The sequence below is a fragment of the Notolepis coatsorum genome (genome assembly GCF_963971535.1).
Source record: "Notolepis coatsorum genome assembly, chromosome: 9".
In the NCBI taxonomy this organism is placed as follows: domain Eukaryota; kingdom Metazoa; phylum Chordata; class Actinopteri; order Aulopiformes; family Paralepididae; genus Notolepis; species Notolepis coatsorum.
In genome coordinates, this window is record NC_140173.1 from 108,682,156 (window position 1) to 108,707,146 (window position 24,991).

A 24,991-nucleotide genomic window follows, 5' to 3' on the forward strand; every position below is an offset into this window, starting at 1 on the left:
AATAGAGGACCGCCTTGATGACGATCAACTAGATAAGTATTAACAAAGACACTATCACCAAGAGAACATCACCAATAACATTCTCTAGAAAGACAGTGAAGGCAACAACAAAGGATTGCAGAAATGTACTGATAAAATGACTGCATTAGAGAAACACCATCAGAACGAGAGACGCAGCCTGGTACAATAATGACCCCATTACCACTAGAGCGTGTGAAACACTTTATTGGGCCAAGGAGAGACAGAAAGGACAACAACAATAACTTCATCAGAAGACAAATAAACAGAAGGAGCCGAAGAATAGAGAAAGAAGCAAAATACAAATGAGACGGAATGAGACTGAAAAACGTCTCTGCCTTTCACAAATAACTAATTCAAAATGGCATCTAATGAACACTCTGCATGGCTTTGCGGTTCTCCAAACCTCAGTGTTCAGTATATGATCACTTGTGTTCAGTATGTGGGTTATTACTAGGGGTGGGAATCACCAGTTTCATCATGATACGATACAATATCGATTCTTTGGACAACGATACGATATTTGCCGATATCACAAAGTCGCTCACGATACAATACGATACGATTAGATTCAGGTGCCTGCGATCGATATGAGATGATATCATATGCCCATTTAACACAATCAGTAACATTTAGATCAACAAAAAAAAGGTAATGAAAATATCATTTGACATTTGTATTTTTGAGCTCTTCCAGACATTTAAAGGAAAATCAATCTATTGTTTTTAATACAAATAGACCTCCTGTTCACTGTAAAGTGCCACGTTTTTATATATTGAGCTTTAAACTTTAAGCTACATTTTTTGGAACTCAAAACTCACAACCTCCCTCTCCCAAACCGTTCCTACAACAATTTGTTGATGTTGGATGATCATAGGCCTACATTTATTATGTATTATATTGTTTATGTTTAAATAACATTTAAACATCAAACTCCTCTGACCTCATCTGGTCTTTCCAAAGACGCACGCACACACACACACACAGAAAGGGAGAATGCTATGCTGTAACATCTACACACACGGAGCTACTGCTGTTGTTCTTGGGCGGATATGAGACTCGCCACAGGATTTTCAAAATAAGAGTATCGATATGAATCGATCTTATTACATTGCATCGATCCGATTCGATTGTTGATAATTACATCGATGTATCGATCTGGATCGATGTATCGTCCCACCCCTAGTTATTACTTGTGGTCAGTATGTGGGTTATTACATGTGGTCAGTATGTGGGTTATTACATGTGGTCAGTATGTGGGTTATTACTTGTGGTCAGTATGTGGGTTATTACTTGTGGTCAGTATGTGGGTTATTACTTGTGGTCAGTATGTGGGTTATTACATGTGGTCAGTATGTGGGTTATTACTTGTGGTCAGTATGTGGGTTATTACTTGTGGTCAGTATGTGGGTTATTACTTGTGGTCAGTATGTGGGTTATTACTTGTGGTCAGTATGTGGGTTACTTGTGGTCAGTATGTGGGTTACTTGTGGTCAGTATGTGGGTTACTTGTGGTCAGTATGTGAATTACTTGTGGTCAGTATGTGAGTTATTACTTGTGGACAGTATGTGGGTTATTACTTGTGGTCAGTATGTGGGTTACTTGTGGTCAGTATGTGGGTTACTTGTGGTCAGTATGTGGGTTATTACTTGTGGTCAGTATGTGGGTTACTTGTGGTCAGTATGTGGGTTATTACTTGTGGTCAGTATGTGGGTTACTTGTGGACAGTATGTGAGTTACTTGTGGTCAGTATGTGGGTTACTTGTGGTCAGTATGTGGGTTACTTGTGGTCAGTATGTGGGTTACTTGTGGTCAGTATGTGAATTACTTGTGGTCAGTATGTGGGTTACTTGTGGTCAGTATGTGGGTTATTACTTGTGGTCAGTATGTGGGTTATTACTTGTGGTCAGTATGTGGGTTACTTGTGGACAGTATGTGAGTTACTTGTGGTCAGTATGTGGGTTACTTGTGGTCAGTATGTGGGTTACTTGTGGTCAGTATGTGGGTTACTTGTGGTCAGTATGTGGGTTACTTGTGGTCAGTATGTGGGTTACTTGTGGTCAGTATGCGAATTACTTGTGGTCAGTATGTGGGTTACTTGTGGTCAGTATGTGGGTTACTTGTGGTCAGTATGTGGGTTATTACTTGTGGTCAGTATGTGGGTTACTTGTGGTCAGTATGTGGGTTATTACTTGTGGACAGTATGTGAGTTACTTGTGGTCAGTATGTGGGTTACTTGTGGTCAGTATGTGGGTTACTTGTGGTCAGTATGTGGGTTACTTGTGGTCAGTATGTGGGTTACTTGTGGTCAGTATGTGAATTACTTGTGGTCAGTATGTGGGTTACTTGTGGTCAGTATGTGGGTTACTTGTGGTCAGTATGTGGGTTATTACTTGTGGACAGTATGTGGGTTATTACTTGTGGTCAGTATGTGGGTTACTTGTGGTCAGTATGTGGGTTACTTGTGGTCAGTATGTGAGTTATTACTTACATTTACATTTACATTTAGTCATTTAGCTGACGCTTTTATCCAAAGCGACTTACAAGTTCTGTACGACAAGCCATCAGGAAGGGCACAACTCTATCAGCTGAGCAACAATGTTCATCAAAGTGTTGAGTGCTACAGTGTAGGTTAGTTGTATGTGAGTTACTTGTGGACAGTATGTGGGTTATTACTTGTGGTCAGTATGTGAGTTATTACTTGTGGACAGTATGTGGGTTATTACTTGTGGTCAGTATGTGGGTTACTTGTGGTCAGTATGTGGGTTACTTGTGGTCAGTATGTGGGTTACTTGTGGTCAGTATGTGGGTTACTTGTGGTCAGTATGTGAGTTACTTGTGGTCAGTATGTGGGTTACTTGTGGACAGTATGTGAGTTACTTGTGGTCAGTATGTGGGTTACTTGTGGTCAGTATGTGAATTACTTGTGGACAGTATGTGAGTTACTTGTGGTCAGTATGTGGGTTACTTGTGGTCAGTATGTGGGTTACTTGTGGTCAGTATGTGGGTTATTACTTGTGGTCAGTATGTGGGTTACTTGTGGACAGTATGTGGGTTACTTGTGGTCAGTATGTGGGTTACTTGTGGTCAGTATGTGGGTTACTTGTGGTCAGTATGTGGGTTACTTGTGGACAGTATGTGAGTTACTTGTGGTCAGTATGTGGGTTACTTGTGGACAGTATGTGAGTTACTTGTGGTCAGTATGTGGGTTACTTGTGGACAGTATGTGGGTTACTTGTGGTCAGTATGTGAATTACTTGTGGTTAGTATGTGAATTACTTGTAGACAGTATGTGAGTTACTTGTGGTCAGTACGTGGGTTACTTGTGGTCAGTATGTGGGTTACTTGTGGTCAGTATGTGGGTTACTTGTGGTCAGTATGTGGGTTATTTGTAGTCAGTATGTGGGTTATTACTTGTGGTCAGTATGTGGGTTACTTGTGGTCAGTATGTGGGTTATTACTTGTGGTCAGTATGTGGGTTACTTGTGGTCAGTATGTGGGTTATTACTTGTGGTCAGTATGTGGGTTACTTGTGGACAGTATGTGGGTTATTACTTGTGGTCAGTATGTGGGTTACTTGTGGACAGTATGTGGGTTACTTGTGGTCAGTATGTGGGTTATTACTTGTGGTCAGTATGTGGGTTACTTGTGGTCAGTATGTGGGTTAATTGTGGTCAGTATGTGGGTTAATTGTGGTCAGTATGTGGGTTACTTGTGGACAGTATGTGAGTTACTTGTGGTCAGTATGTGAGTTACTTGTGGTCAGTATGTGAGTTACTTGTGGTCAGTATGTGGGTTACTTGTGGTCAGTATGTGGGTTACTTGTAGTCAGTATGTGGGTTACTTGTGGACAGTATGTGAGTTACTTGTGGTCAGTATGTGGGTTACTTGTGGACAGTATGTGAGTTACTTGTGGTCAGTATGTGGGTTACTTGTGGTCAGTATGTGGGTTACTTGTGGTCAGTATGTGAATTACTTGTGGTTAGTATGTGAATTACTTGTGGACAGTATGTGAGTTACTTGTGGTCAGTATGTGAGTTACTTGTGGTCAGTATGTGGGTTACTTGTGGTCAGTATGTGGGTTACTTGTGGTCAGTATGTGAATTACTTGTGGTTAGTATGTGAATTACTTGTGGACAGTATGTGGGTTACTTGTGGTCAGTATGTGAATTACTTGTGGTTAGTATGTGAATTACTTGTGGACAGTATGTGGGTTACTTGTGGTCAGTATGTGGGTTACTTGTGGTCAGTATGTGGGTTATTTGTGGTCAGTATGTGGGTTATTACTTGTGGTCAGTATGTGGGTTACTTGTGGTCAGTATGTGGGTTATTACTTGTGGTCAGTATGTGGGTTACTTGTGGTCAGTATGTGGGTTATTACTTGTGGTCAGTATGTGGGTTACTTGTGGACAGTATGTGGGTTATTACTTGTGGTCAGTATGTGGGTTATTACTTGTGGTCAGTATGTGGGTTATTACTTGTGGTCAGTATGTGGGTTACTTGTGGACAGTATGTGGGTTATTACTTGTGGACAGTATGTGGGTTATTACTTGTGGTCAGTATGTGGGTTATTACTTGTGGTCAGTATGTGGGTTACTTGTGGACAGTATGTGGGTTATTACTTGTGGTCAGTATGTGGGTTACTTGTAGGGCTGGGCGATATGGCCTAAATATGATATCACGATATTTTCTGACCTTTCGGCGATACACGATACGCATCACGATGTTTTTCTTTTTTTCCCCAAACAATTCATTATGAGGCTTACCAAGACAGTATTTGAGTTTGCAAGCTAACATTAAAGACAAAATAAAATACCCATGCATTTAGCATTTTTATATTATATATTAGATTTAGATTATTGGATTATTAGATTATATATTGCATATATTTAGCAATGAGATATTATATGATTTAGATATGAAATATGATGAATTGAAAATGGGGGACCCTGATGTAAACAAGACGAAAGTCTTTCTCTGGTCTGCATCCTCCAGTCCACTGTTGACTGTTGTTGTATTGAGCTGTACTGTATTGTACCTATGCTGCAATCTGTTAATAACGTTTATATTCATTCAGTCGGCAAACAGAATAATTTTGATTGACAGTCGCGTCTGCCAATTACGTCACATCGCTTGCACCCGCCCTGCTGTTCTTAGCACCAATCGGCAAGCGCGTATTCATTTTTTACTTCCGCCATTGGAGATCTCAATGAAAACAACAATGGCAGCGGTAGCTCGCCGCGGCCGACGTTTAGCTTTTAGCTCTGCAGAATGACTAAACGACTGGAGGCATAATGATTTTACTGCAACGGATGTTATAATAAAAGCCTTTCCATACATCTGTCTGATTGAAAACGTTATTAACAGACCGCAGAATGGGCACAACGGAGTCAGCACAGGCTGAGATATGAACGGCTAATGCTTGCTATATCTAGGTCGACCTCGGTCGTTGCTATGTAAATACGCTGATGTTATTGAAAGTGTAACTATATAACGTCAATGCCACAAAACGAATGCCTTTGTTATCATAAGTAGTAACTTTTGATGCAGTAGTGTGTGTGTGGGGCGGCGCTGTTCAAAAGTGTCAACGTGTGGACCAGATTGACGCAACACAAGCCTCTTGGGCAAAACATCACGATAACCACGATACGTTTAAAAAGTGTATCGTTAATGAACTGTACCCGATATTTATATAATATCGTCATATCGCCCAGCCCTAGTTACTTGTGGTCAGTATGTGGGTTAATTGTGGTCAGTATGTGGGTTACTTGTGGTCAGTATGTGGGTTATTACTTGTGGTCAGTATGTGGGTTACTTGTGGTCAGTATGTGGGTTAATTGTGGTCAGTATGTGGGTTAATTGTGGTCAGTATGTGGGTTACTTGTGGACAGTATGTGAGTTACTTGTGGTCAGTATGTGAGTTACTTGTGGTCAGTATGTGGGTTACTTGTAGTCAGTATGTGGGTTACTTGTGGACAGTATGTGGGTTAATTGTGGTCAGTATGTGGGTTAATTGTGGTCAGTATGTGGGTTATTACTTGTGGTCAGTATGTGGGTTACTTGTGGTCAGTATGTGGGTTATTACTTGTGGTCAGTATGTGGGTTACTTGTGGTCAGTATGTGGGTTAATTGTGGTCAGTATGTGGGTTAATTGTGGTCAGTATGTGGGTTAATTGTGGTCAGTATGTGGGTTACTTGTGGACAGTATGTGAGTTACTTGTGGTCAGTATGTGAGTTACTTGTGGTCAGTATGTGGGTTACTTGTGGTCAGTATGTGGGTTACTTGTGGTCAGTATGTGGGTTACTTGTGGTCAGTATGTGGGTTACTTGTGGTCAGTATGTGGGTTATTACTTGTGGTCAGTATGTGGGTTACTTGTGGACAGTATGTGGGTTAATTGTGGTCAGTATGTGGGTTATTACTTGTCTTTTCTGCATAAGGAAACCATACCTTTATGGCTGCGTTCATCGTCGTTTCCATGGACACAACCCTTTTCAACATTTATTTATATAAGAGACTAATGAACTGCAGTTTCTTGTTACATTTTTAATTTACTGATCGTGCTTTTTACAAATATTGAAATCTCATCTGAAGATTTAACCATATTAATTTATATAATCAGCTCTCAACACTGAGGTGAAAACAATTGCAGGCCGTGGTGCAGGATAGAGATCTATTCAGTGAGGAGCAGGTGGTGCAGGATAGAGATCTATTCAGTGAGCAGCAGGTGGTGCAGGATAGAGATCTATTCAGTGAGCAGCAGGTGGTGCAGGATAGAGATCTATTCAGTGAGCAGCAGGTGGTGCAGGATAGAGATCTATTCAGTGAGCAGCAGGTGGTGCAGGATAGAGATCTATTCAGTGAGCAGCAGGTGGTGCAGGATAGAGATCTATTCAGTGAGCAGCAGGTGGTGCAGGATAGAGACTAGTCTTGAGTCAATGAGAGTGGAAGGAGAGAATCGCTACAACCTGTGTTGAGTGATAAAAACAAAACACACATTCACAGTTTCACACACACACGTACCATACGTATTGTACACGCCTCTGTCAACTACTTTGATCGTCTCCCACTCCGCTCAATAAACAGAGCTCTCTTCACACACTACTCACACACATGTTGAAGTCTGCCCCGATGGTGCACTTCCACAATATCTTGTGTGAAGAGAGTTGAGTCAGCTAGAGCAAAGAGGGGGCGAGGTTGGCGATGATGAGTGAAGGAGCAAGGAGATGAGGAAAGCTAATAGAAGGCGGGGGTGTAGGGAGAGAGAGAGAATAGGGAGAATGGATGATCATAGGAGCTTTTATAATTCCCGGCCAAATGGAGCGGCTGGTGGCGATGGCCAGTAATCCCCCCCAGCAGTAGGTCCTGCTGAATTCAGATAAGGAGCCACTGACAGACATACTGTAGACCACACAGAGGGAGCAGAGAGACAGATGAGAAAAGAGAGACAGATGAGAAAAGAGACAGATGAGAAAAAAAAGAGAGAGAGCGAGAGCGAGAGCGAGAGCGAGAGCGGGGCAAAAGGAAGGTCAGGCTAAAGGGAGAGTAAAAGTCCATCTGAATGCAAGAAAAGCAAAGGTGGAAAAACAAAGCCAACAATTAGAAGGGATGGACAACGGTTGTTTTCCTTCTGAAGAAACCAGTTCACATTCTACCAGGAACACAGCTGTTTCTTGGTATCGGATTTTAATATCAGGGAAATTCTTCCAATACAACTCTTATTTTAGCCTGGTATCAGACCTATGTCAGAGTGAAAGGGGGAACAAAGAAACAAAGAAGTAGAGGTAGAGAGAGAGACAGAGAAGGAGAGAGAGTGTGAGGGAGACAGGGGGAAAAGAGAGAGCAGAGAGATTGAGAAAGAGAAAGACCTAGAGGAGACTTTTCATTTCAAAGCCTACAATATGTGAATCAGCCCTCGGACTGTTTCTCTCTCCCTCCGTCACACACACTCACATAAAACACCACAGTCTCAAATACATCTGCTCCACAGTAGCATCATTCACCTCACATCTCAACTGACTGTCAGATCAGGCTGCTCTATGCCAGGCATCTGAATTTGGTCTTAATTAAATAGAGAAAATAATGTGTGTGTGTGTGTGAGTGCTGCACGACTAATCTAATCGCAATTACAATCGCGATGTCAGCCCATGCAATTATATAACTGCAAAAAAGGCTGCGATTTGCCATTTAATTAAATACATCGCACTCTTTCACTAAATCGTGCAGCACTACTGTGTGTGTGTGTGTGTGTGTGTGTGTGTGTGTGTGTGTGTGTGTGTGTGTGTGTGTGTGTGTGTGTGTGTGTGTGTGTGTGCTAGAGTTGTTCCGATACCGATACCAGTATCGGAAATGCCGCCGATACTGCCTAAAATGCTGGTATCGGTATCGGCAAATACCCTCTAATTTTGCGCTCCGATACCACGTAATTTATCAACAACACTGCGGTCTGCTGTGAGCATTATAAAACAAACGTGTGTTTAACCGACCGTGAATTAAAGTATCAATGCCGTTTGTCATTTTAACAGCAGATACTTTCTTAAATGCTATCCTCCCGACAGAGCGGTGTTGACGGGGAGCTCTGATGGGTTCGCTTGGTTGTGTTATTAGCATTGAACAGCTAACCGAAAGCTAGCGTTGACTAACGTTAAAGGTTTAGCCATAACGTTACCTTGGCTAAAGTTGGGGCTATTCATAATCCAGCAATAATGGCTGCAGACCTGCAAGCAAAGTACAGCAAGTTGGCAAAGGAGTATTCCAACGTAAATCACATTTTCACCAGTAACGTTAGTCTTTCCATCTCCCGGTAGCTCATGCTAGCTAACCTAGCTCACGTTAGCGTCATCACTGAACCACCTCGCGTACACAATTAATGACATGTTGCCGACAGCCATATCGGTGACAATGTTTAGCTTTTAGTGCCAAATGATAAGAGTCTGAGGCTACCTTCCCCACTCCTCCAGTCCATAGCACCAGACATCCTCCCATTCCTAACTGCAACCATCAACTCCTCACTCAACTCGGGGGTGGTCCCCACCTCCCTAAAACAAGCCAGAGTCACGCCCCTCATAAAAAAACCATCCCTGAACCCTACCGTCATAGGCAACTACCGTCCTGTCTCTCTTCTCTCCTTCCTTTCTAAAACACTTGAACGTGCTGTATCCAACCAACTTACTGCTTATCTCTTACAGAATGACCTCCTAGACCCTAATCAGTCAGGCTTCAGGACTGGTCACTCCACAGAGACAGCCCTCATTGCGGTCACAGAGGCACTTCTCCTCTGTCCTGATTCTCCTAGATCTATCTGCAGCCTTCGACACAGTCAACCACCAGATCCTCCTCGCGGCCCTCGCAGGAATGGGAGTGGCTGGCTCTGCGCTGACATGGTTGTCATCATACCTCAATGACCGCTCCTACCAAGTGTCATGGAGAGGGACCCTGTCGGCCACCCGCCCCCTGCGGACGGGTGTCCCCCAGGGCTCGGTTTTAGGACCCCTTCTCTTCTCCCTCTACACTAAATCACTGGGTAACATTATCACGTCTCATGGCTTCTCCTACCACTGTTATGCCGACGATACTCAACTCTTCCTCTCCTTCCCTCCCTCAGATATCCACGTCTCTGAGCGGATCTCGGCCTGTCTGTCCGACATCTCCGCCTGGATGACGACCAACCACCTCAAACTGAACCTAAGCAAAACAGAATTGCTCCACCTGCCGGCCAAATCCTCCCCCCTGACCGACCTTTCCATCACAGTCGAGAATGCAGCTGTGACCGCGTCCCCGACCGCCAAGAACCTTGGTGTTGTCCTCGACGACCAGTTGAACTTCTCTGCTCACATCGCAGCGACAACCAGAACCTGCCGATTCCTCCTGAGCAACGTCAGAAGGATACGCCCCTTCCTGACAAAAGAAGCCACCCAACTCCTCGTCCAATCAACAGTCATCTCCCGCCTCGACTACTGCAACGCACTGCTCGCTGGCCTCCCGGCCACTGCCACTAAGCCTCTTCAACTCATTCAGAACGCAGCGGCCCGCCTGATCTCAAACCTACCGAAGTCGGCCCATGTCACCCCACTTCTTAGGGACCTGCACTGGCTCCCCATTGCTGCACGAATCCGCTTCAAGGCCCTTGACCTAGCATACCGTGCGGCAAAGGGAACTGCTCCCGCCTACCTCCGGTCAATGGTCTCTAACTACACACCCTCAAGACCCCTACGCTCTGCATCTTCTGGCCGCCTCAGACCTACTCCTATCCAAGCTCCGGGAGGGTCATCAAAGAGAAGTCGCCTATTCTCAGTCCTTGCCCCACAATGGTGGAATGAACTACCCACCCCAGTTAGGACAGCCGAAACACGTCCAATCTTTCGCCGTCGACTAAAGACTCACTTCTTCAACCATTATCTGAATTAAAAAAAAAAAAAAAAAAAAAAAAAAAAAAAAATCTAACCCTAACTAACCATACTGTCATGCACTTGTCCTAATAAACTAACCTACACTGTAGCACTCAACACTTTGATGAACATTGTTACTCAGCTGATAGAGTTGTGCTCTTCCTGATGGCTTGTCGTACAGAACTTGTAAGTCGCTTTGGATAAAAGCGTCAGCTAAATGACTAAATGTAAATGTAAATGTAAAAGAGAATGTTGAATATTTATTGTGCAAAAATCACAACAGATCCTCTGCTACTTCAACGGAGCCTTCTGGAAGCAAGTGCAGCAACGAATAATGTCTGTGTGGATCATTGGAGTAGGGTATATCTGCAGTGCTGCAGCCCCATACTCATTGATTAATGATACTAATACAAATCTATACAATCACCTGTTGAATAAATACCATTACTTTCTAGTTATTACAAAAAAAAACAGTATATATAAAACAGTAGCTGTATTTAAAAAAAAATAAAAATAAAATGTATATAATCTTTTTTTAATTTTAATTTTTTTTAATGTATGCACTGGTATCGGATCAGTATCGGTATCGGTATCGTGAGACATTCCGGTGACGTAGACCAATTAGCTCCTCCCTAACTCCATCTCTCTCTCTGACTCACGCACACACCTCCCAGCAACAGAAAGAGAAAGAGAGAGACTAGAGAGAGAACAAGATAAAGATAAAGAAACAGACAGGCAGAGAAGAGGGGGACGTGGAGAGGTAGGGCAGAGAAAGAGACAGATGAAGACAGAGAGGTGGAGGGAGGGAGGGATAGAGAGTGGTAGTCAGAGAAAGAGGGAGTTCAAGGTAGAGAGCTAGATAGAGACAGAAAGGCAGACAGATAGGTAGACAGAGAAGGAAAAAGAGAGAGACAGATGTAGAGGTAGATAGGAAGACACAGGTAGAGAGATAGAGGGGGGGGAAGAACAGAGGTAGAGAGATAGAAAGAGAATGAGAGTGAGAGAGGTAGAGACAGATAGAGAGAGAGTGAGAGAGATGGAAAGAGAGAGGGGGGAGCAGCTTATTTCCTGCTGAGGTCTTGGGCTTGTGATGGAGGCCTCTGGCACTGCTGCACATTAAATGGAATGCAATAAAGGTGGTGCAGCACGCGCAAGTGATGACACTGCAAATGAGTAAAGTAGGTGTGTGCATGTGTATCACTTCAAATGAGTCTGTATGTGACACTGCAAGATAATGTGTGTGTGTGTGTGTGTGTGTGTGTGTGTGTGTGTGTGTGTGTGTGTGTGTGTGTGTGTGTGTGTGTGTGTGTGTGTGTGTGTGTGTGTGTGTGTGTGTGTTATTTATGGATCCCCATTAGTCTACACCCATGGGTGAAAGACTATTCTTCCTGGGGTCCTACCACACAACAACCTACAACATTACACTACATTACAGTAACAAAAGAAAACAATAAAAACATAAGAAACACCTTAGCCTAAGCACATTCTCAACATCTTCAAAATCTCAAAAAAACACACACAAAGGTTCCAACCACAAATACAATACTAACTAAACTAACTAACTAAACTAACAATACTAACTAAATAAATCAGTAACTCAACTGTATTTCACCATTCAGACGTGCCGCTCTGTTCTGAGCGAGCTGAAGTTTCTCCAAATCCCGCTTTGAAGCGCTCGACCAAATTGTTGGGCAGTAGTCCAAGTGGGATAAGACTAAAGCTTGTAACATTAGTTAACTGTCTTCTCACTCAATAGATGAGCACACCTTCTGATCATTGAAATACTCCTACTAATTTTAGCCACTATGTTTGTGCCTTGACCAAGCAAGCTTTTCATCAATAATCACACCCAACAACTTGGCCTCTCTAACCTGCTCAATAGCAGCACCATTCAACACAATATTTAGTTCCTGATCCATTCTTAATTTATTTCTAGAGGCCAGCATGATAGTCTTTGTTTTTGAAACATTTAACTTGAACTTGTTTTCAGTAACTCAATTAGAAACCAGCATTAACTCTTCTTGGAGCAAAGTATTAACAAAGTTATCTTTCTCTGCAGAGACATACATTGTCATGTCATCCGCATAAACATCCATGTACGCATTATTCAATACATAAGGTAAATCATTAACAAACCTTTTATAGAGCAAAGGACCAAGGCAACTTCCTTGGGGGACGCCACATTGAAGGGTTTCCATATCTGAAAGTGTCCCATTAAACAATACCATTTGTTGTCTGTTAACCAAGTAACTATTCATTAATTGAATAGAACATTAATTGAAATTATACGCTAATAGCTTCCCGAGTAGGAGCTCATGATCAATGATATCAAATTCTGCGCTAAAATCCAGAAGCACAGCACCCACAATTGACTTTCTGTCTATGTGTTTCAAACAGTTAAGCGATCAGTAAGTGATATTAGTGCTGTGCCTGTGGAGTAGCCAACTTTATATGCATGCTGGTGTGAGAGAGACTGTAAGGCCATGTCCAGACGAAGACGATTTCGGTTGTATCCGTCAACGTATTTTATCGTATGCACCTTTCGTCCACACGGAACCGCGTCTGGGAGCCTGAATACGCTATTTTCTGAGAACTGGTCCCAGAGCGGACAAATCTGAAGATGCAATAAATCAATCAATCAACGCCACCCTTGCGTTCCCGTCTTTACAAGCCTATACGCATCTTTCCTGAAACGTTGACGCGATAGCCCACCTCTCCCTTAATCCGCATGCGCAAACCCTGCCAACAAAAAATAAACATGATACATATATGTCTTATATGTCCAGATATGTCCTGGCTAGAAGTGTTTATTAAACACCGGGAGGCTACTGTGATGAAATACACGATACGATACTAGCTAGAGATTAGCGTCACATAGCGGGCCTTTTTCTGAAAACCCAAATAAGCTAGCTAAGTAGCCAAGCACATAGACTGTTCCATAGCATACGCCTTCAGTTGAAAGCCTCCATAATTTTGTAAATAGTATTCCCATGGCTGGTGTTGAGATTTACGATGCCATATTGTGAGAATTCGTTGTAGCCAGCCAGCTAGCGTTGATGCTATTCAATGCTATCAACATTAGCTAAATAGCTATACCTACGATAGCTAGCAAGTTAACTAAAAAGCTTTGTTTGTCTGGACTATCATACTAGCTAACATACCCAACTAACGTTAACGTTAATGCCCTTCAGAATTTATTAACATAGCTACAACACACAGTAATGTTAATACAATTACATGGATCATTGTTTACAATGAACGGGTGGGGCTAGTCGATTAATTCATTAATTTAATACAACAAGTAGACGACGCGCGAATGAATGTGGACTGTTCCATCAGAGGGGGGAGCTTCGGTGGCCAGTGTCCTTTCAGCCGAACAGGATAATGAAAAAAGTATCCCACTAAATGGCCAGACGCGTCTTATGGAGACATCTACAATTACCTTATTGAGTCTCCAGGACTAATGTTTATATTTAAGTGCAGTGGTCTATAGCCGCTCACACTACCACCACAAGCTCCCCCCTCTGATGGAACATTCAACATTCATTCCCGCGTCGTCTCGCGCCGTTCAGACTCCGTTGACAATCTGCGCATGCGTATGGGGAGTAGGTGCTGAAAAAGGGACTTTAGCTCGGCCGATTTAGTTCTGATCGATTAGGAATGGGTCGCGCCGTGTTCAGGAGATTCAGGCGCATAAAAGTCTATTCGATCATGTCTCTAGCACCCCCACAGCCGTAGCTGCAACCACTTACATCAAGGCTCTTATCCACATTCATTCATTTGCTCCCCCTGCTATCTCCTCCCCGATTTCAGAATCCCAGAAGTGTTGCGGTGGTCTATAGGACTCAGAGAGCAGGGGTCACTGTAGGGCAGTTTAAACACTTTGTTAACACTTTGGCTGCCTAAGGTTAAATTCATGATATACCATAGATTGCCAGCGCTATTTGTCTATGGAGAAAGTCCCCTTCTTTGCAGGGCTATAACTTTTTAAATTCTATTGCTACATTGCCATTATTAGGGCCCATTCAAAGTCCTATATGTATTGTTCATTGTGTAGCAACGTTAAACTTTTTCATTCACATATTCATAGTAAAGTATGGTCTAATGTATAAGTATGTTTTCATCTCTTTCTGCAGCTTTCTCCAGAACGTGATATATAGCCCCAAATGCATTATATTGATGATGAAATACAGTTTGATGGCAATCAGTGCGATATAAAAAATTCCAACTAGACGTACTTCTAGAAGTTACTACACGTCATCTGATGTTGACCGGATGGGCGAGGGGGCGTTTATAATTCCGTGGGCAGCGTTATACCAATCATCTAATGTGGGTCAAATGTTGATAATAGCAGTTAGTATCGAAGACGGTAACGTTACACGCTGAAACTCACCCCAGTCTCCGCGCGCCGTTGGGCGATCATCGTAGAGTAGAAATCTTATCATTATGGGATATATTTTTACCCGGTCCATCTCCAGCTTGTATAATGGTATATACGTCCAAATCATGTTGTTTATCGAGTTATTGCCAATCGATCACTGTGTAGCGTGACGAGCCAGAGTCCCATGACCTATAGCGAGCGCCCGGAAGTACTACGGACGTCTAGCACAACCTCTATGGCACATCCTGTTTGGCGATTGCGCCGATCGGCCACCAGATGGCGCTCCTGAACCGCCAGAGAGCTCAGTGGGTCCTGCTGGTGGATCTCAGGCCAGCGGAGGGGACATATGAATCCGATCGCAGATTTTTGAAATATTGATATAAGGACGACGTAACGCGTCCTCCGGCAACTTTAGCATGGCCAGCAAAGACGTCTAAAGACGGTTCCCGGCACCCAAAGTGTTAAAGGGATAGTTGTGATTTTTGGAACCCTAGCCCTATTTGCTACGTACCAATGATGTTGTTGATTAGTTGAGTCCTTTCTCAGCCCGGTCCATGCTATTCCTGATACTAGCTCTGGCCAGTTAGCCACAAACAAATGCAAAGTCAATGGGGTCTGAAGTAGGGATGCCCCAATACGTTTTTTTTTCATGCAAATACCAATCGCTGATCATCTATGAGCCATATCGGCCGATACTAGTAGTTTTTTTGTTTTGTTTTGGCAGCTGGTACAGCATTTCTATTTGTCAGTTTTCATTGGAGATGGCAGTTGTCTGGTTTACAGTACAGTCAAAAGACAAGTGTTGTTATGGCCTATATGTTTTGTGTTATTTATCATCCTGTGTCACCATAGTCCACACATGCTGGAAATCCCCTTCAAAAGATGGGCGGCCAACGCCGGCCATGACCAAGAGTAGAATTCACAGACCGTGCCACACGCAAGTGCACACACACACACACACACTTACCTTGAGGGCACAGAAGATACATGAGTCCTCCATACACTTGTGTGTGGTCAGCTGGCGGAAGCTCCGCCGAAAGATATCCAGGTGCCAAAGGACCTGAGAGAGAGAAAGAACATGAGAAAAACAGACTTCAACAACAATAACTCAGGATGGAAAAGTAGCAAATGCTCCTCCCTTCACCTGATTTCAAAATTTAAAATTTAAAAAAAATTAAAAATAAAATACTCTATGAGGGAATACAAGTCAACCCAGGCTGCTTGCAGTATGCTAACGTCTCCTGTCAAGTGGCTGTCTCTCTGTGCCAACTTCAGATGTTCAGCACCCCCTCCCACGCCCCTCTGCCCCTGGAGCGGATTAATTTACGTATCAGACATTCTACGTCTCCGCTCGCCGGCCCGTGCCAGACACAACATGCGCTCCTCAGTGCTGCGCGCTGTTGACTTTTCCCGCCTTGCCTAAAGTGCCTGTGCTTTTCTTCCCGATTAGGTTTCCTCTTCACCAGAGTTTCAAAAGGCCTTTTTTCGGGGGGATGTTTTTTTAAGAACGATGCAAACAGGCTGTGAGTGATTAAAACATTTAAACAGGAATACAGACAATGTAAATCCTGAGAAATCACATCCATACTATTTCAGTGGGAACAAAATGTCAGTTTGTGGGATGTAATGTAGAACAGGGAGTGATGTCACAGAGGGATGTGTACTTCCAATGTTCAAAGATGTGATGAGGATAATACAGGAAAAAAAGCTGGACATAATAACAACAAAAATAATAATAATAATAATAATAATAATAATAATAATAATAATAATAATAATAATAATAATAATAATAATAATAATAATAATAATATTAATCTGAAAAAATCTAATCAAGAAGACAGGAATCTCTATTAAAAAATAACTGAACTGATGTGTCTAAAAGAAAAACTCTTAAGATCCTGGGAAAGGAAGAAATATATCAGGTATTATATTCTAAACGGCTGGTCTACTCACTCGCAGTTCTGATCCTTTACTTGAAAAATCCTGGAAACGGTAATAAAAACTAAATCCCATTGTGTAGCTTTCTATGGGGTGGTGGAGGTTTTTGGTTGAGGTAAGATAGGCTTGAGTAGTCCATTGGAAAGATACTTTGCACTGTAGTTCTGGGTGATGTGAATTAAGTTAATATTGAGTTTGATTTTTTATACTGTGCGTTTATGTGAACATTAATAAGTGGTAGTTGAGCTATTGATTAACTATATTATTTCATTTTGGATGTATGGAATGTATGGAATTATATTATTTCATTTTGGATGTATGGAAGTGCACTAGTTACGGCTTTTGCAATGCTGATTATAATTCACGTGTGATCCAGGGAATAGGCTGTAATTGGTCAAAATACATCACGTGGGCGTCGATGAAAGAGGTAAACAGGAAGTCGCTGGGAATTTGTCAGTAGAGAAGGGACACGAGAAGGAACTGGTGAGTGGATGTGAGCGTAAACGAATTGTGTTGGGGTGGGACGATACATCGATCCAGATCGATATATCGATCCATTATCAATTATCAAATAGGATCGATGCAACGTAAAAAGATCGATTCATATTGCGATACTCTTATTTTGAAAATCCCCTGGTGAGCAATGCATATCCGCCCGGCCGCCACAACAGTAGCTCAGTAGCAGTGTTAACGTTAGACAGCATTGCTTCAGAGTCCGCCTATTTTGCGACCCGAAATAAGTGCCTGTTGTTTTTTTCCCCACAACGGGTCAAATGCATCTAACATGCTTTGCATCCTCACCATTCCTTTATGCCCACGTCGCGTTAAATACCGAAATTAACGTTGCGTTAGCGTAACAGCAGAGGTCCACTAGGGCAGGGGTTCCCAAACTTTTCAGGCCGGGGCCCAGAAAATAAGGCGTCAGAGAGCCGCGGCCCAATGCACATCGTCTGGCGTTTTTTCTTTTTTTTTGCCAGGCGACCGATTTTTTAAGCCAAATATCACTTCAATCCTATTAAGTTAGTTCAAGTTAGTTATTCATTTATATGTGCTATTTATGAGAGGGCTAACTTGTTGCAAAATAATAATGATAATAATAATAGCCTCATTAAAATACTATTGTTGCTTCGGTTGTTTTCAGCGTTTTATGTGCATAATCTGTTATTTAGTTTGAAATGTTCGTTGAAATAAGTAGATTTTTCGTTTTTGTTTATTTATTAAGTTAATATAAAACCATATAGTCACATTTTAGAATACAATAGAATAGAATTTTAGAATACAACTAGAAACACTGTCCTGGCCTGCTTCTAAGTTCAGTGGCCTGACAAAAAAAATTAAAATAAAAAAATAAAAAAAATTAAAATTAAAAAAAATATATATATATATTTTTTTTATTTTTATTTTTAAATCATCTCGCGGCCCACCCGTGGCTGCTCGCGGCCCACCTTTGGGTCGCGACCCCGACTTTGGGAACCACTGCACTAGGGACTGGGAAGGAGGAGGGTTACTGCATTCTCGAGATAGCCCCACTACCAGGATCTGGCCGGTACTGCACCTTCGGACTCCCAATATGCCTTTTCCAGCCAAAATACAGCTCCGACAGTGAATAGGATATTAATAGAAAAAAAAATTAATTTAAATGTCTGGAAGAGCTCAAAAATAAAAATGTCAAATGATATTTCCATTGCCATTTTTTTTGTTGATTTAAATGTTACTGATTGTGTTAACCCTTTCACTACTGCACTACCAAATGGTTAACCTTTTCAATACAGAACCCTTTCACTGCCATACGACAAAGGGTTAAATGGGCATATAATATCGTCTCATATCGATCGCAGGCACCTGAATCGAATCGTATCGTATCGTGGCAGACTGTGATATCGTTAAATATCGTATCGTTGTCCAAAGAATCGATATCGTATCGTGATGAAACTGGTGATTCCCACCCTGTGTTTGTTATTGACTGAATGTTTGATTGTTTCAAGGTTTGTAACCTGTTGGAGATTTTTTTTAAAAGCTTTCGACAACTGAGTGGCATCCTGTCCATCCCTTCACCCTAGCTGCAGGCGTATAGCAGCACACCCATTCCTTGCATCAACTCCTAGCCTCTACCTGACATGATGGTGATGCCTAATATAATGTTGATGTTATACAACAAGAGACTGAGAGCCACTGTCCAATCTCCTTGTCATCTCCACCTGCCCTGGGCCTGAACAGACCAATAGGAGAAATACCGGTACAGTGCCTGGCCATTATACTCCCAACATAATGGGCTGGGTTGAGGGTAGCCCCTTTCGTGACTGTGAGTCCCTTGTCCAACCATGTAAAATTCTTACAATTAAGTCCATCTCGCTTCTCTCGATCAAAACGCTTCTCGTACAAGTATCGCAGAGAAATTTCAAAGGTACTCACAGTTGCACGAGGGTTTCGGACAGATGATCACAGCGCAGGCGCATCAGGCAGCTAAAGCCGTTTTGAGCAGTGTTGACTAGTTTATAAAAATTATTTAAAATGTTTATTAGCAACGCCGAGCTTTCAAACCCTAGCGTTTGTCTGTCCGAAACCCTCGTGCAACTGTGAGTACCTTTGAAATGTCTCTGCGATACTTGTACGAGAAGCATTTTGATAGAGAAAAGCGAGACAGACTTAATTGTAGGAATTTTACATGGTTGGACAAGGGACTGTGTATTCACTTGGTGCATCACAGTCATGAAAGGGGCTAGGTTGAGGGTGGTGCTGGTGGAGTCTTGCACGCCTCACTGGGAGTTTGATGAGAGGAGAGAGAGAGAGATGCCCAGGAGAGGTTAAAGGAAAGTTTGCATGTGTGCGTCTGCATGCATGCACAATCGTATATGTGTCTTGTTGTGTGCGTCTACTACGTACTAGCATACTAGTGGTGCATGTTGTGTGAATGTGTGTGTTAGGGTATAACCAAAATCTGATTTGTGCAGATTAGCTCATCTAAATGGGTTATATTTAAATCAAATGCTTAAGCTTTATACTAGGGCTGGGTTAAAAAAATGTATTTCCCGATTCTGAATCGATCTTCATTTGAATTAGCAATTCATAAAATCCCAAGATCGATCTTTAAAAAAATTATAAAAATGATAATGCCCCACTGTCGGTCTGGGCCGGGAGGGTGTAGACCAGGGGTCAGCAATTAAGTTTGGCCTTGGGATAGGCATTTTCCATTGGTTCTCCTAGCCCATGTGACAATTTCGAGCATTTCCATTGGCTATACTAACAGACATAGATAATGATTGTGGAAATACAACAAATCTACGAAACCCCTTTACTGAGACATCACCCAGACGTGACATACGCAAAAGCCAATGTTCCAATAAAAAGTACATGTAACTGCTTGAGAGAGTCAATTCTTAATGTAAACATTGATATTTTTAACAATGCAACATGTTAGAGGGTTCCTTGAACCATACATTTTTTTTGATCCACTTTTTCTCCCATTTTCTATATTTTCTCCCATCCCAATTTCGTATCATCCAATTCAACCCTCCCCTGTCACGAACGCTGCCCCCGACACTTCCTGATTCTACTGCGCAGGCGCACCAACCGACCTGTAGGAGTCGCTGTCCACAACGCCCGATCCCCACCCATCAGTTTCCCACCCCCTAATACGGCCAATGTGTATTAGTACGGACGACCAGCTAAACTGAAAGCAAATGTGGAGCGCTGGGCTCGAACTGACGAGCCCAGCGTCTCCAGCATTTCGTGGCGAGTGCCTTGCCCACTACGCCACGTAGCCGCCCTTGAACCATTACAATTTTATAGCATTGAATCGGAAATCGAATTGATTCGGGACCTTGTGAATCAGGATCGAATTTCGAATTGATTCGGGACCTTGTGACCTTGTTTTGGGAAATCAGTGGCGATACCCAGCCCTACTTTATACATCATGTAAACATAATTTTCTACCAAGTATTCAGTAGTACTTTACTGTCCCGCAAAATCGATTGCATTTGGATCATATGGATTCAGTGTGTGTGTGTGTGTGTGTGTGTGTGTGTGTGCCAGTCAGAGTAGAGCCCCCTAGCTGTGTGCTTGCTCACTTGTGTCTATGTGTGTGTGTGTGTGTGTTGGTATTGTGTAAGTGTGTTAGATTGAACATCCCCCTTGGTCAGTGGCCCATCAGCTGAAGGAATGTGTGCCTGCCTGCCTGCCCTGCTGGCCCTGAGATGCGGGGTGTCAGCAGAACCAATGTGAGCCTGCCAGGTTAACCCCCTCCCTGCCAGGCCCTCCATCTCACTCTCCCCACCTTCTTTCCCCTACTCCCTGCCTCTCTCCTTCCATCACTCGCTCCCCCCATCCTTGCCCTCCCCCTCTCTCTTCTTCCCAACAGGCAGCCTCTTGTTTGGCATCTGGCCCCCTGCTTGTGTTCTTCTCTGTATGGTGTGTGTGTGTGTGTGTGTGTGTGTGTGTGTGTGTGTGTGTGTGTGTGTGTGTGTGTGTGTGTGTGTGCGCGCGCGCGCGTGTGTGTGTGTGTGTGTGTGTGTGTGTGTGTGTGTGTGTGTGTGTGTGTGTGTGTGTGTGTGTGTGTGAGTGTGTGTGTGTGTGTGTGTGTAAGTAGGTATGCGTGCAGTAATGCTTGCATGTGTGGGTGTCACTCCTACCTGGCTGGTCAAACCCCCCTCCCTTCTACCCGCTGGTGCCAGTGCCCATGCTCCATGTTGACATGCTTCACAGCTGAATTATAGAAAGGCTGTCATACTCTGTTAACCTAAGCCACTTGTTATTGTTATAGCCACTTGTTATAGCCACTTGCCATTCGTCTGTCTCTGTCGCTCTCTCTCTCTCTCTCTGTTACCATTGTGGTGAAGCCTCATCTGTGTACACTAGGGCTGTCACATAATATTTTCGATTTTCTAAATTAATTTCGAATTTACATAAAATTACGAGATTCTAACGTGAACGGAGAAATTCGAATTTGAATATTTTTTTAAATTATTATAATAAAATAAGGATACCGATAAAAACGGTAAAAAAACGTATTCCAAATAATTACTGGTCATGGTTATTTTTTGTCTTGCAATTTTAATATCTCAGGAGTCGACCAGCACGCTGGCGTGACCAAGTGACGTAATTTGTTTGACGAGGTCTGGTGGAGAATTTCCTGAATGCTCATCGAAAGGGCCTGAAACTACATAGTAGCTAGTTTTTATTTGGTGTTGATAGCCCAAGAAATAATTTAAACAGGATCATTTAAATTCTATGCTAAATAAGGTTTTACGCATGTGTAAATTGTACTCTAATTATCTTTGTCGTTTTTGATCACGCTAGTTGTTGGTCTTTTGGAGTGCGTTTGGAGTTGTTTTGTGCCATTTCAGAGGAGGATTATGAGACGAGGTAAGAAAATAATTGTTTGTATACATTGTTTCTAATGCTTCATGGAGCATGTTTACATTTGCTCAGCCTCATAGTAGAAAAACACATCTTCTAAAATCTTTTTGTGTTTTGTGTTGTACAGTATATGCAGTATACAGTATGTACAGTATGAAAACAAACTCATATAGGCGAGACTGTGCTGAAAAGAATGATACGAAACATACCATGGTAAAAAAGTTGCCAAAACGTTGAAAATTGCTTAGGCTCGAGAGTAATTTTTTTATTTTTATTTTTTTTTACTTCATTTTTTAGCGTTTATCGCTTTTTCTGGTCAAGCATGACCGACAGATGCAGGGTGAAACGGGAGGGAGAACAGGGGAAGACATTCGGCAAATGACGGCGGGTCCGGGAATCGAACTCGGAGTCAACCAGATCCGTGACGCAGCACGGTATTCCCCGACGCTTTCGCGTCGAGGTACATGGTGAGCTACTGGAGCTCCCCACGAGAGTAATTTTTTACAATGAAATTCGAACTTGTCTACAATTCTGCAACAAATATCGAATTCGATTTTTTTGTTAAAGTGACAGCCCTAGTGTACAGTTGTACACCAACAAAATGTCTTTAACAACAAGGTCTCCACAACAGAACTAAACTAAACCTGTATGTCAAAAAGGAAGAGAAAACCTTGCGCAGCTAGACAGAGAAACCATTGGCTGTTCACGGCTGCCCAGTTCTGCTCATTGGGCCGATGACGATAAATAAAAACAAGCACGAATCCGCCACAGCTGGCATTCACACACACACTTGACCTCCATGCCAAACTTCAGCCTCATAGGGCAAAGACTGTGCTAGAGGGTGGGTGGGGCCACTATTGTGAACCAAGCAACCAACCAACAGAGTGAGCTATAGAGCTGCTAGTCGTGGCTAAACATCATCAATACGGGCTGATACCGATGGTCACCGACATATCATGCACTATTCCTGCAGTGGAAGCAAGACAGACAGAGCTTCAGCTGTATTGGACATTGCCAGCCAGCCCTCACACACAGATGCTAAGCATCTCAAAACAAGCCGTTACTGAAGGACGATGGCAAAAGGAACTCATTGGGTCGGGCTCCTCGTGTAGCTCCTCAGAGACCATTTCAACCAAATCAATTAGAGCCAAAGTCAAGTAGGCCTACTGTGTGTAGAGCTCAGTACGTTTAGGCATGAGAAAATAATTTCATGAGTTGTCTGAGAGAGAGAGAGAGAGAGAGAGAGAGAGAGAGAGAGAGAGAGAGAGAGAGAGAGAGAGAGAGAGAGAGAAGATTTCTTAAAAATAAATGAATAGAATTGCTAAGTTGTATCACAGAATCACACCAACTCAATGATTTATATAAAAATCCATACACACCAATTAAATATTAGTAAATGAACATCAACATCAATCTGTGCAACATTGAATATAATGCCATTTCCCACGTTACAACAAGACATGTATAATACATGGGCTAAAATAATGAGAGGGGAGGTGAAGAAATCGGTCAAGAGAAACTCGGCAGAAGAAGTTACTAAAAGGGGACAAAACGGAACCGCTGGACTAGATGCAAACCAGCGCCTCTGACTTTGGTTCATTAGAAGCATCAGACATCAGAGCCGCCTATTCTCGGTCCTCGCCCCACAATGGTGGAACGAACTTCCCACCACAGTTAGGACAGCCGAAACCCGACCAATCTTTCGACGTCGACTAAAGACACACTTCTTCTATCAATACCCAAAATATATATATATTTTAAATAAACTAACTAACCCTAACTAACCTTACTGTCATGTCCTAATATACTAACCTACATTGTAGCACTACTCGGCACTTTGATGAACATTGTTACTCAGCTGATAGAGTTGTACCCTTCCTGCTGACTTGCCGTACAAAACTTGTAAGTCACTTTGGATAAAAGCGTCAGCTAAATGACAAAATGTAAATGTATGTAGACGTTGTGCCTGGTCACATTATGTGCAAAAGAAAATGCTGACAAATCACTCAAGAGTTCACCTAAACAAAATTAAACCCTTTTTGTACCTCATGGTTACCCAATACCAATTTCCATCATTAACATATGAACATATTTCTAAATCGTCTACAACATTGAAAAAATGTTGCCTCTGGTTTCCATGGCTTCAGTATCCTGTTCACTCTCTAAATAGATGCCAGGCTCAGAACATCTCCTCACTTGCCCAGAAAATACTCCCTTTCATAACGGCAAACTGAAGGAAACAGCGGAATTGAGCATATTGACACGGCTGCCATTTTGCTCTTACGTCTCGCTCAGATTGGGTTCCTTTCCATGCCGTTCCCACCCAAGAGCAAAATGGCCACCATGTCAATATGGCCAATGCTTTGGCACAAGTGAAAACTGCTGACACTCATCTGGTCCCCTTAGTTCATTTCTCAAAAGTTTGTGAAATCGGAGACACTGGGAATTTCCTCTCCTGCTGAGACATTGGAATTCCTCCGATCCAGACCTGCAGGAATTTCTCATCAGTTTATTTATGAAGCCCCCCCACCCCTGTGGTGTTAGTACTCTCCACGACCCTTTCCCCCGGCCATCCACTCTCCCCAGTCAATCAAATCCACCATCAGCAACAGCGAGAGAAAAAAGGATTTCCAGGCAAAGGATCCAAGAAAGCCGGAGAGCAAGATAAAGAGGCTGGATGAAAGGCAGGGAAGGACTAACTGGAAGAGATGCAAATAGATGATTTAACGACACGCACACACACACACACACACACAAAAAGCACAATTCCAGCCTCAAAGTCACCATGACAACAGCACTCAAGGTGGGATTAGGGTCCAGGGGTAAACGAGTGCATAAGAGCTCAAACATATACTGTCAACAGTACAAACAAAGCTCTACATACTATATACATACATAGACGCAGCCT

At 42.7% G+C, this 24,991-nt stretch overlaps 1 protein-coding gene across 2 annotated transcripts in view; it reads right to left on the reverse strand.

Annotated features, from left to right (window-relative positions):
- The window catches only part of LOC311234047 (ubiquitin carboxyl-terminal hydrolase 54-like), a 121,904-nt gene that overhangs the window by 80,388 nt on the left and 16,525 nt on the right, over positions 1-24,991 (reverse strand). For both annotated transcript variants that reach the window (XM_084321138.1, XM_084321137.1), the window contains exon 2: positions 15,755-15,847. In XM_084321138.1, the coding sequence (XP_084177264.1) occupies positions 15,755-15,847 (93 nt within the window). The remainder of the gene's footprint in view (positions 1-15,754; positions 15,848-24,991) is intronic.